The sequence below is a fragment of the Nanorana parkeri genome, unplaced genomic scaffold (genome assembly GCF_000935625.1).
Source record: "Nanorana parkeri isolate BGI_ZX_2015 unplaced genomic scaffold, ASM93562v1 scaffold125, whole genome shotgun sequence".
NCBI lineage: Eukaryota > Metazoa > Chordata > Amphibia > Anura > Dicroglossidae > Nanorana > Nanorana parkeri.
The window spans coordinates 1,573,511-1,587,338 of NW_017306393.1; the positions used below are offsets into that span (position 1 = coordinate 1,573,511).

General features: G+C 38.9%; 1 protein-coding gene across 1 annotated transcript in view; it reads left to right on the forward strand.

Moving 5' to 3' along the window:
- Positions 1–13,828, forward strand: part of NEB (nebulin) — a 203,642-nt gene that overhangs the window by 160,272 nt on the left and 29,542 nt on the right. The window contains 11 exon segments of the mRNA XM_018553609.1: positions 249–353; positions 1,125–1,235; positions 2,431–2,541; positions 2,718–2,833; positions 2,907–3,003; positions 3,100–3,204; positions 5,780–5,878; positions 7,214–7,324; positions 8,449–8,553; positions 9,409–9,513; positions 11,050–11,154. Coding sequence (XP_018409111.1) covers positions 249–353; positions 1,125–1,235; positions 2,431–2,541; positions 2,718–2,833; positions 2,907–3,003; positions 3,100–3,204; positions 5,780–5,878; positions 7,214–7,324; positions 8,449–8,553; positions 9,409–9,513; positions 11,050–11,154 — 1,170 coding nt within the window.

Consider the following 13,828-nt stretch of genomic DNA (forward strand, 5'->3'; position numbering starts at 1 on the left):
TATATAACTTTTAAATATTACAGCCTTTTTACTCATTTATCATTACACAATGTTGTGGGTGTTTGTTAAAGGGTTATACATCAATGGTTTATTTTTAAAACTTTATTTTGAAACTTAAACTCCTGTTAACACATATTAAGAAACGATGAAGTACTTGTATCTCTTTTGTTAACTTGTCTTGTTCTTCTGTCTGTGTGCTGAAAGTGAACATTGAGAATATTCTATTAAACCTGATGTGTCTTTTTCAGTATGAATACAAACTGGACAGAGAATTCCAGAAGGGATGCAAGCTGTCTATTACAGATGACAAAGACACTGTCCTGGCCCTGAGGAATGCCGAAATGAACAGCAATGTGAGTTTTGCATCACTGCGAAATAGATCTGTTACATTTGCAAGAAAATTGCGGAGAAAGTACATCAATCTGTGAAGGTTCTCATTCATCCAGGTCATGGTATAAGTCAAGGCAACATTCACCATATATATTCCCAGATAATTTTTGTACAAGTCATTCTGAATGGAGAAAGCTGGTCGGATGATACAGCAAGTCCAGTTGCCTTGACTTATTTTTTTACAGATAAAGAACATAAAGCTTTTTAAACTATAGCCAGATGACTACCTGAGTCATTGCTGATGATGTACCTTGGTGTTGTACAAAATTGTTTACCAGCATAGAAGCAAGCGTAAAGAAAACCTGTCCAAGTTTCTGGAGCTCAGTTTAGCAGCCTGTCAAGACAGGTTTAAGACTTGATGTAATTTTGTTTAATCTAGGTAAGTGCTTATAGTATCTATATATTTACCTGCCAGGTACCTGGGTCTGCTCATTAGGCATAGTGACTTCTGCTTCAGTTCTGACCCACCTTGTCCCCACAGCATGCCACCTTTATAGTTGAGTTAGGTGTACAAATATAATTTTAGGATGTACAGAACGAAGGTTAGACCTGAAGAAATAAAAGGCTGCTTATTGTACCCCGAATGCTTGTTTTTCAATTCATTTCAGGGTTATTTTAATAGTGTAAGCCACCTGTCTGTAATAATATTAGTTGTACATTACTTATTGTTGCTCAAGTTTATGTGGATGAAATAAGGCCATAGACTTAGAGCTGATATTTTGCTTCGCTTGCAGGTGAAATACAAGAAGAAGTATGAAAAAGGAACGTACCAAGGAGAATTTGGAATTGTTGCAGATACACCTCAGATCATCCATGCTAAATCTATTAGTGCTCTTGTATCTGAGGTAGGTTTTGCTGCAGCAGTATGGGGGAAAGGTGTATTACTGAGCTATTTACCAATGGTCTTCTCACATTAGCACAGTACTAATAATACTAATATTGTGTCTGCTGATCTAGAGCCTCCTTCCAATTGTTCTCCATATCATTACTGAAACAAATGCAAAATGTATTTTCTTGGTCTATACTTTGTTATAAGACTTTATCCTCTTGTACATGCATCAGATCCCTCCCTCATCTTTTATTAAACATTCTGCATAGAGTAAATATGCTTAGGCACTTTTATTTAGGACCCCAGTACACAATACCATTGTTACAAAACCACAACAGTTTATCAGTGCTCTTGGACACTATTAGGATGTGTAACCCAAAAAGGTCCACTGGAGACTGGAAGTCATAAGTAATAGTTTAGGGGTCTTTAAAGCTAATAATGAGACCCCGCTGTTGTACATACAAAAGTGAAACTCTTCTCTGAATCCCAAACATACACCTGGGACTGTGAAGGGGATGCAGGACAGAAAGGTCACTGCAAGACCTAAAGCCAGTCGGTAGATGTAAGATCGGCAACACATCAGTTTCTTTGATGATCTATATTGGGCAAACTGGTCTTGCATGAAGATAAAGAGACAACCATTCTAGCACATGGTCAGAACCATTCTAACATGTGGTCAGAACCAATAAAAGCTGCTACTGCAGCCGAAGAATTGCAACCAACACACTATAGCCCACTATGAATATTACAAGCCATGCACATCAGACTCCTGCTAACCAACCAACCAACCTAGTTTTGTCTATAACAAATTAGCAAAATTCCCATGACTGTTACAATTAAACTTAATTAGTCACGTTGTAACCTAATGTGTAACAGTTGTGATCTTCAGTCCAAAAATGATGGATGTACAGTATATAAGCTAACTTTATAAAACCATAAGCAAATTTACTTATCAACATATTAAATGTGTTACATGTAACATTCGCCTTCATTTTTTTCTTCCTTTCTGCAATGTGAAAAAACTCTGTAAAAACAAAGTTGAAAAAAATAAAAGACGAAAAATAAATACAGAAGTTGGCTAATAATGTGGAGGCACCCAGACCTATTGGCTCTACAATTGTGCTCTACAGTGATTGGCTGTGTCTTACAGAAGTCAGATTGAGAGGGAATGAAGAAACATTGCTTACATCTGTTATCTCTTTTTTTTTCAGAACAAATACAAAAAAGAAGGGAAAAAGCAGCTGCCACACGGTTCATTCACCACTCTCTCTGAGACCCGTGACACAGCTCATGTCAAAGAAGCGACTAAGATTGCTAGTAAGGTGAGTGCTGTGTATTACATCAGATTCATCCTAACTCTATGCAAAACAGCCTTCTCAACAAGAACAACTTAATCTTGACAACATATTTCCTTATATTTAGTTATTAAACAGCAAACTAACCCAGATCTGTATTTAAAGTGTTAGAAGTATAACTTTATCTTAATTAATATTTACAGATACAATACAAAGAAAAGTTTGAGAAGGAGAAAGGCAAGTCTAACTACGCCAACATGCAGGAACCACCTGAGGTGAAGCACGCAATTGATGTGGCCAAGGCCCAAAGCAATGTGAGTAAATAATAAAGTAATTTGTGGCCCCAACTTTTTAAAGTCAGATAACAGAAGAATTCATTATTAAAAAATTGCTTACAGGAAAGCAGCAAAGGCTAATCTTAACTACACAAGTATTATTGACAGACCCGATATTCAGAAGGCAACTCAGATGTCTAAACTAGTCAGTAATGTAAGTACATAATTTTCATGTGCTTTGTAACACTGCGTTGCTATGACTTGTTATTGGTCTGCAGAGTAACAACAACACTTTTATTGGGTTTCTTAGATCCAGTACAAAGCTAAGGCCCGTGAGGAAGCTGGTCGCGGTATCACTTCTCTTGGACGACCAGATATTGAGCTGGCCCAGGAAGTCTCCAAACTTACAAGCCAAGTGAGAATATTTTAATTAACTTACTGAAGCACAGAACCTTCACCGTCACCTCCGGCATATCTAACAAATGTCCTAAAGTTGACAGTCAGTGCAACATAACATTTATTGCTCTACCTTTGGGTTACACCTTTATAGTTTCATTGTATCTCTGGCCAAAACTTTTTTTGTTCATTTTGGATTGAGTATGGAAGGTTTATAATCAGGCCAAGTTTCCATTGCTGTTTCTGTCCCCACTGGGGATATTTACCTTCACTATTTCTCCAGGTGATCATTGCCACTGAGAAATGAAGTTATGGGAAATCCAAAATGTTATGGTTTTTACCAAAAAAGGAAGTTAGGGAACATTTTCCAGTGGGGATTATCCTGTGGCATCTATCTAAGAGGGGATTTCTCCTCTTTTTGTAGAAGTTTTTCTCTAATCTGCGTCTGAGACAGAAAGTGAAGCAAAATATTGTTAATGAGAAACAGAAAGCAAAAAAAAAACTCAAACATTTTGTTAAAGGAGAACTCAAATCTTAACCGCTGCAGTGGGGCTACTCCCACACTGCAAGGGTTAAAGGACAATTAAACCCTCATTTTGCATATATCTACTGCTAGCAAGCCAAGAAGGTAAAACTAACCTGTGTCTCCGTTGCACGCACCCGTCCGAAGAGCTGAAGATTCTCGGGCAGCTGCAAAGGATCATGGGGTGGGTGCATGCGCAGTAGAGATCTTAGGACAGGAGAAGAGGAGAGACACAGGGTAAGTCAATGCAGGCAGCCCGGCAGCATGCACACGCACAGACACCGTGGGACACAGGAGACGCAGCAGTGAAAGCTGGATCAGAGACCTACACCATTGCTGGAGGGACTCCTGAAAACTACTGGAAAGAAGAAGATGATCAGATCAAGAATCAAGAGTGAGTCCTTAACGCAGCATTGGGGGAGAGGAAAAAATTTAGACTTTATTGTCACTTTAAGTGCTGGTTTTGTCTAGGAAGCTAAAAAAAAAAAAAAAGTTTTACTCACCCGAACCATGATCCCGGCTTGCTCTTAGACTGGTCTCTTCAGCCTTGCTCCCCCTCCGGTCCAGCAGTCTAAGGTCCTGTGACTCATCTATACACCATATAGAATGTGAGGATGCTGAGGGACATACGAGTAAATGAGGAGACAGGCTGCAGGGTGTGGTGTAGCAGCCAGCCAGAATCATGGTTCAGGTGAGTATAACCTAGACAAAATGAGCACTTACCCCCTGCAGTGCAGGGATAGCCCCACTGGAAGGGTTAATATTTGATTTTTCTGAAGTTCTGCTTTAATAATTCCCTACTCTATCCAAAGCAAAAAAATATATGGCTAGATATTCATTTAAGTTGGTATTAGTTCCGAATGTATTTGTAAGCTTTTGCACTTCCTTACTGTAACACATGATCCTCTAATGCCACTGATTGTTAGTGAAGTACTGCTGATCAATATATTTTTGGCTCAGCCCACAACACATCTGTTTTCAGTATAGGGCTCATGCACATGGGCACCTGTACCCCAAATTCAGCCATATTTCCTTCTCCAGGGAGCAACAGGTGCTGTGTACAGCCTCTCACGTACATCAATGGCTGTACCTGGCTGTAGGAGAGTATATGCTGGTACTTCTGTACACCCACGCAGGTGTGTGGATGTACAACACTGGAAATGCACTGTCTGCATACAGCCGAATTACGTTGTATGAAGCAGACGCCCATGTGGATGAGCTCACACTATATTTTTTGAAGATAACAATTAAACAAATCAAATAGGGATGCACCAATATCGATACTAGTATTGGTGCCGATACTGAGTATCTAGGGGATATTTACTCTGGCTGGCAGTGCCGTGAGGGAACATGGAGCCGTCTTACTAGCCAATCAGGAAGCTGGGCCGAGGGTAATGACTCACAGCCCGGCTTCCTGATTGGCTGGGAAGCCGACTTGCTGCTAATTGGCCAGGAAACCAGGCAGCATGTAATTTCCCGCTGCCGGCTTCTTGATTGCCGGGATGCCGGCTCCATGCTCGTTGGCCAGCTCGATGCTGATTGCCAGAAAACCAGCTTTCCAGCCAATTAGCATGGCGCTGACCAAATGGCATGGAGTTGGCTTCCTCCCTGCTTCCCGATTGGCAGTGAAGCTGTCTCCCTCCATGCTGATTGGTTGGCATGCCGGCTTCTTGCCAATCAGCATGGAGCCAGCCAAACAGCATGGAGCCGGCATCCCGGGCAATCAAGAAGCCGGGCAGCGGGAAATGACATGCTGCCTGGCTTCATCATTTCCCTGGAAGCCGGCTCTTTGCTACCGGAGGTATCAGTATCAGTACTCGGTATCGGCGAGTATAGAAATATAAATATCGGTAATCGTGCTCGATACCGAAAAACCGGTATCAGTGCATCCCTAGTATCAAATAACATAGAGAAGGTATTTATATCATTTTAGAATATTGTTTAGAACTTAATCCCTTGTTTTTTTCCACATGCAGAGATGCTACACTATTCACAAGTGTTCTGAGGGTCTCATGAGGCTTGTGTAAGCCTAGCAATCCTTACTAATCTGATTTTTTGGTGCTGATTTTAGGCTGAGTATGCGAAAGGAAAGCTAAGGGGACATGGAGCAGCATCTTATGACACTCCCATCATGAGGACACTAAAAAAAGCTAATGCGCTCACTAGTCATGTAAGATACGCATGTAATGCAAACTGTGAATGCTACGTTCCTGTGGAAATGCACTGCGTGACAATAAACTGGGGACATTTATAAAAAGAGGTGCCAAAACATACTCTAGGCCTTAGAGAAAAATAAGCGTTTATAGTTATTTTTTGACTGCTATGGGTTTGCTGTGGCCCTTTTTGCTTAAATGCCTTCCATTGTATGTTTGTCTGTTACATGATAGGAACGAAATATCGTCTTATTTGTGCATGGTCTCTGTACAACAATTGTATTCTCGTCCAAATAAATTGCATCAGTTTATAAATGATGTGTATTTTCATTAAATTAGGCAACAAAAATAAGAAGACAATGAGGGGAATTTATCAAAACTGGAGCAGACAGAATCTGGAGCAGCTGTGCACTGCAACCAATCAGCTTCTATCTTTCTTTTTTAAATGTTAAAGGAGAACTATGTGGTCAGTGCTTTTCCCCATAGTTCTCCTCAGGGTCACGGGGGGACACAAACTAGCGTCCTCCCGTGACGCAAAGCTCTGTATACTGCGAGCTAAAGATCGCGGTATACTGAGACCGCCAAAGCCGGACGGATCCCAACATTACTGTCGAGATCCACCCAGCTGCGTGATTGACAGCTGGCTCTGCCTATATAGAGGCAGAGCCAGCTGTAACCGCCCCCTCCCCGTCCAGTCAGCGCTGGAGGATCAGACAGGGGAGGGGGGAATCCCTGCAGAGAGTAGTGAGTGACAGTCACAGCTCTCTGCAGGGTCAGGATCGAGAAGTGAGCGAGCGACGGTATGTGTTCGCTCACTTCCCGATCTAATGAGCCGACGTGTGACAGTTTCATTGTCGCACGTCGGCTCGAACTATGAGGATGAGTGATTTTCACTCACCTCATAGTTCTCCTTTAACTGAACAAACTGAAGAGAGAAGCTGATTGGTTGCCATGGGCAACCGCTCCAGATTTTGTCTGCTCCAGTGTTGATAAATTCCCCTCAATGTATATTATAGCAACTTATTGTACTATAAATAGGTTAAAATTAGACTTGTAATATCTTTAAAAATGATGAACCGATAGTCAAAATACACATAACTGACATAGTTTGTTTTGGAAAGTGTGATACTTTTTTGTTTAGATTTTAAATTGAGGATAAGGCTTTGAAGCATGTAATGTATGAAGATATTGTAGCACTTTGTGTAAGAACTTTAAATTTGACATGAAGTTCACTGTTGAAGTACATTGTCTGTTTTAGGTGTTCCTGTCTACCTAACACTCCATTGCTTGGGAATTTCCAATAAAATTATTCCATTTTGTGTTTTAATAATCTTTTTTTTATTTTTTCATAGATAAAGTACAAGGAACAGTTTTCAAAAGACAAAGCAAAGAGACCGCAATATAATCACAAAGAAGCCCAAATCTATGAGACCATGAAGGAAGCAAATACGCTCGCTAGCGAGGTAAAATACACTATATATATAACGTGTATTAGAGGGATAAAAAAAATACATATTTGTTACATCTCTGCAATACATTCACATTGTTCCCCATGTTCTATACCTTTGAAAACATTGCAAGTACAGGCTCATAACTTTTGAAATCTGATAAGCCCCACCAGCTGCACTGCAGAACTCCATCTATCCCTGACCTCTCTTTCCTGCTCAGCCCTGCCAGGTTCTATTTGCATGGACTAAAGAACACCTCTCTCTGTTCTTATCTCCATAATATAATAAGTTGGGGGGGTGGGTGGTATTCTGTAATTTGCCAGGGGAGAGCTGGGCAGGGCTGAAAACAGCGTTTTCATCACAGTTAGCTCGAACTGAAAGTTAGAAGCTCACTATTTCTGGCTGAATGAAAAGGTTTTTTTTTTACTTTTTTGGAGACTAAACGTGGGTAAATATGCAGGTGTTGCAGTGATGAATTGAATATAATTTTTAATTTTGTCAAGACATACACTTGAATATATTGTAAATAACATATAGTATATATTATTTAGGGGCTACCCCCTAACTGCAAGGGTTAAAGGAGAACTATGGGGTAAGTGTTTTTCCCCATAGTTGTCCTAAGGGTCACGGGAGGACACAAACTAGCGTCCTCCCGTGACCCAAAGCTCAGTATACCGCCAGCTGTAGCTCGCGGTATACTAAGACCGCCGCAGCCGGGACGGATCCCGACATTACTGTCGAGATCCACCAAGCTGCGTGATTGACAGCTGGCTCTGCCTGTCTAGAGGCCGACGTGTGACAGTTTCATTGTCACACGTGGGCTCGAACTATGAGGCTGAGTGATTTTCACTCACCTCATAGTTCTCCTTTAAGTGCTCGTTTAGTGAGGAAAATAACAGTTATACTCACCTGAACCTCAAAGCCAGCTGGCTGTGGTAGTGCTCCCTCCAGCCTGTCTCTTCCTCCGCTGCAATGATTGAATTTTCCTTGGTGTCCTATACACTTTATATAGAACATGACCAAGTACGGGCGTAGCCCCACTGCAAGGGTTTTACCCAGAGTTCTTGTTTAAGTAATAAATATACATTTATATATCGTAAATTGTTTTATTATTTCTATTTTTTTTATCCGTGTTGCAGGTGAAATATAAGGCAGATCTTAAGAAGCTTCACAAACCTGTTACCGACATGGCGGAATCTCTCAATATGCAGCACATTACCGGCACGAGCAAGCTAGCCAGTGAAGTAAGCTATCTAACAAAACATAATAGTGTTCATTTAATAATCATTTCAACACTTACTTTGTCCATAATAACGTGTGCTGATTTCTCTGCTTTCCTCTTGGGCATCAGTTGGTAGTTATCCTATTCCTGTTTAACCACTAGCTCACTTAATATAGTTGCTCATAATACAGAATTTAAAATGACAACAACAAAAAAAATAGTAAACATAACAGCTAATAAAAATAGTTATCTAACCTTTATTTTGATTCTTATCCATCCCAGTAAAACCCTAACATGTTTTAAAAATTTACATTTTAATACAATAAAACCTTTTACATCGTAATATTAAGTGTTTTAAATAAATATTTTGACATAATCTTTCATTTTAGCTTTTTAAAAATAACCTTTTTTTTTTTTGCTTTAAAATATGTGGCTTTTTATCATGGCAATTTAAGTGCTTTTGTATATCTTGAAATATTTTTTAAAAAGCAAACCAAGGATATCAAAATTATCACTTAAGTACAACTAGTATTTATTAACCATAAAAATGTACATGATATATTTAAAAAAAACACATAAACCTTATATGTATGCAAACATTATACATTATTTAAATGATTGATTGTTATTGATTTAAATTTTGATAGGATTCAGCCTTCTAAATATGATTTAATTTGCCCAAATATTACTTGCTTTTGGCTGAATTCTAAAATATATTAATAATACGGTATAATAATTAATTATAGATTTTGGATAATAGATTTACTTGATTTTACTTTTCCCCAAAGTAACATTTTATAAAATAATCTTGGTATCCAGTAGCATACAGGCTACTTAGTAGACAATGTTTGAGGCAGTTTTTGACACTTTCCTTCAGTACCAGTACAAGAAGGAATTTCAGAAGAGTAAGGGTCACTACCAAGTGGTGCCTGATACACTTGAACAAGTTCATGTAAAGGAGGCAACAGAACTACAGAGCATAGTAAGTTATATGTGTCATTTTTAATTCTTGTTTGTATTGTTATTAATGTGACCTCTTGCAAACCATGCAAGATTGATTTACTAGAGAAGTCATTTTAGTACTGCTTTGTGTTTATCCTAAATACCCAATCACATTCAAATACCTTTTTATAAATTCTCCTGAAATTGTATATAATAATAATATGTACATTACGTAGTAAAACTATAATGGTTTTGGTTAGTTTATTTTCATTTTGAAATTTGTACAATCTTGTAAACAAATTTTTTTTATATATTTTTCTTTACTTATGTAAAATGTTAATTTAACAAATAAACAGTTAAAAATAAAGTGCTGTGGGTCTAGAGTACAGTCACCTAAGAGTGCCTGAACATACCTGAAGCAACCTTTGATAGTGTGCCTTTTGGGCCCATTCACACCAAAATCAGAAGGTCATCGTAAGTCAACGGAGGGTCCGCTGACTTGCGATGGTACCTTCCAATTTCTTTCCAAGCTCACTCACGTGATAGACTACAATCTCAGTACAGATGAGTAAACTAAACATGAGATTGTAGTCCATCACGGGAGCGAGCTTGGAGCGGTGACTACTTTACAACACACGCAGGGACCATGGGGGACAAAACTAGGCACCCTCCAGAAGGAAGGACAATATCGGCACCAATTCAGAGATGATTGGAGGATCTGCAGCCGAGTGATACACAAATAAGATACATTTTTGTTAATAGTTAAGGTACTTGAATGCATTTTTAAGATTTAACTCCTGAGTTTTGTGTCACTTTAAAGTGTGAATCTCCCCAGCAGGAGCATAGAAAAAAAACCTGACAGAGGTTATAATCCCTACATGCTTTATCCAAAACTAGCAAAAAGGTTTGATTAGGCACACACTTTAATTTAATATCATATAAATATTTAACTATTTAAATGTAAAAAAAAATAATTTGTTATCATGATTTTAAAAATGTCAGAAATATTTTATTATTTGTATTTACAGCGGCAAATCTGATTTTTTTTTGAGTGACGAAAACTATTGAGATTGCTCTGGGTTGAATTATAAATAACCAATAGCTCCAGTGGTAAGGAGCTGAAGTAAAGAACAATTGAGACATTTGGCTTTATTTACTAAACGCAATTAGGCAGTTCCACTTTGCAAGGGAATTTGAACTTTGCAGGAGAGGTTCCCCTTAGCTTAGTGAATGTGGTAAAAGTTTACTTTGCAAAGAATACCCAATCACATACGAGGAAACATGATCGATGGAGGACAGCAGAGCTTCATCTCATTCACTATAGTAAGGGGAAACTTCCTCTGCAAACTGAACAGCCTATTTGCCTTTATGAAATCAACCCCATTGTTTATAATAACTTGCTATAGTCATTTGGTGGTCTTCCACCTTTTTTCCTCTTGTATCTTTATTTTCTTTTTATTCTTTTTTTTTTTTTTACACAAATCTCACTGGGGATGTGGGGGGGGGGGGGCTTTTGTGGGAGCTTGTCATCTCTACTGTTACAAAATGTGTGTTCATTTGATTTATTTCACCACAGGTGAAATACAAAGAGAAATATGAAAAGGAGAGAGGCAAAGCTATGCTGGACTTTGAGACTCCAACCTATGTCACAGCTATGGAATCTCAGCATATGCAGAGTGAGGTAAGGTTCTTGGAAATTAATCCACCCCATAGCAAAGAACATACAATAGATACGCCAGCCAACTTAAAAAAAAAACTCCTCAGATTATTATACTAGCCAACTACATTTTAGGTTTAATTAGGATGTTTAACATGTTTTACATGTATATATGTACAGTATATTCTGCATATTGAAAGGCCGGTTAACGTTTTATTTATTCTGTATTGTTTTTAAAATTAATACAATCCAATGAGCAAAAGAAAAAGATAAATGTTGAAGTGGAACTCAATGGTTGTTTAATTTTGGATATACATAAATCTAGCAGGTGATCTAATCATTCCTGGAGATATTTCCCTTCACATCTAAAACAGAAAGGAATGGGATATTCCCCAATGGTGACATGGTTAGGGGAAGGATCTAACCCTTCTACTTTAAATGTTTTTTGTCTGAAAAATTTTATTTAGTGAATAAATTAGGTGCATTGTTTTGCGCCATCAGTATGTGGCTTTTTCTTGTATTTTGAAAGAGTAACTGTATCTGCCTGGACACAAAGTAATTTGAATGAAACATGAAGCATGAAACACACATAATAATCTTTTACAGAGTAGCCTGAAATATTTTGAAAAGGATTTTATATTGCTTGCTAAATTTAGCGAAACAAAAAACGTATTCTAGTGATCTTATGATGGTGGAATACAGTAAAAGGTTTTACGTCTGTTGAATGGTGTCACAGTATTTTAATTTAATTTGTTAAAATTGTTAAGTCCTTCAAGAAGAAAATCTCTCGAAGTTGATATTGTTTTTGTTAAACGGTAATCTTATACAAGCTGAGATATGCATGTATAAGCAGTTTAATGTACTGTAGCATTTATTCATCTTTCCTTGTATTGTATGTAATTCCCTTAAACATGAAAAGACATTTTAATAAGTAGTTTGTAGGACTAGGAAGTTTTAAATCTCAGGATTTGATAGAAATGTACTTACTCCACCTAAGGACCAAAAAAAAAACCTGTCAAGAGAAGGAAAACCTAGAGAGCCATTTACATTCAGACCTACTTCTGCAGGTTTGACTATCAGCCACTCAAAGGGTGCAACTTTGCATTCTCTTCACTTCTTAACTGTTGTGATAGTCGATGAATTGAACTCTGTAGATAACAAAGAAAAAGATGATAATGTGGAACAAATCAAACTAGTGTTCATTTCTTTTATGGTGTCCCCAGCCAGTTCAAATCATTAAAATGTTATGTAAAGGCAATCTTTTTTTTATTTACAGGGTTATTCACAAAAGGGTGAGGAGTCTGGAGAAGGCAGGAGAAGTGAACAATCTAGGACAACATAGCTGATTTTGATTTGATTTGATTCAGCTCACTTTCCTAATCAGCTATTTTGTCCTAGATTGTTCACTTCTCCTGCCTTCTCCAAACTCTTCACCCTTTTGTGAATAACCCTGTTAGTTGTGAGTAGAACAGGGAAGGGTTAGAACCACTGGGAGGTACTTAGCTGAGTGGCTAGAACTCCTGATTTTATTACCCATTATTGCAACTGACCCGTTCAATGAATTAAACTTACTAGCTTTGGTGAGGCCCATAAGTGGGGAGTCCTGGAGGAAGTTCAAAAACATAAGAAAAGCAGTGAAAACACCACGCCAGAGTTCATAGAGTTTAAAAAGGGTTTAAATTCCAACATATTTCAGGGCTTTAGGCATTTCCTCTTCATAGACTTGACACTTAGAGTCACCTGCATTTCCATAGGCACAACCCCTCATGGCAATGGCTGGACCTGACTTCAAAAGGAATCCTGCTGAACACCCCATGGTTCACTGGAAAGTGGCGGACCTAGGATGGAACTATGTGATGCTTTACGAGCTGCAATAAAGTGCTTTCCAGTGAATCTTGTGGTGTGCAGCTGAATTCCTTTTGGAGTGGGTGTTGTGTGCACTGGAACGGAGATGCACTCAGCCGGCAGGCACTTTGATTTTCCTTGTCTGGCTATGAAGAAGCAGTGTTACTGTTTCATGGATGTAAATGCCTGGACCTGCTTATAGGTCAATCTTACATTTTTCTGGCATGAAGTTAGAGGCATTCACTTAAAGAGGTTCTTTGGCTGATACAGGAGTGGATGGTCTGGATGCCATCAAAAGATAGGGGGGGGGCATGTAAGTGCCTGCTATAGCGTAGCAGTCAATCAGAAATCAGCCATGTATTGCAGTTAGAATATTGAAGTCTAATTATTTACAGCATCTATACACTGAATACATTCATGCTTATATAAACATATATTACATGTATTTTTTTTCACTAACTGAATTCTACATTAAAGCGGAACTAGGCCCACCAATTAAATGGTCTTCCAAAACAGTTACTTTCAAGTAATGCCAACTGTCAAGGTTGCCAGTGTGCTTCAGGGACGTGTGGTCAGGGGAGGCAGCTTTTTCTCCATGTCAGATCGGCATCTAACAGGTTACACAGCAGGGAAAGCCTCCCTTTCTCCTCCCTTCCTCCTTTATACTAGCTTGGGGATGGGGCTTCGTCCGACGGGGTCGGGACTTCGGTCGGCGAGAGGCAGGGAAGGACGTGCTGGGGGTGAGGCTGGGGAATGTCTTACCCAGAACAAGAAGTACCGCACATCACTGGTGTGCTTACTTCATGTGACATTAAGGGTGAAAGTCCCGTCCCCCCCCCCCCCCCCGTCCTAG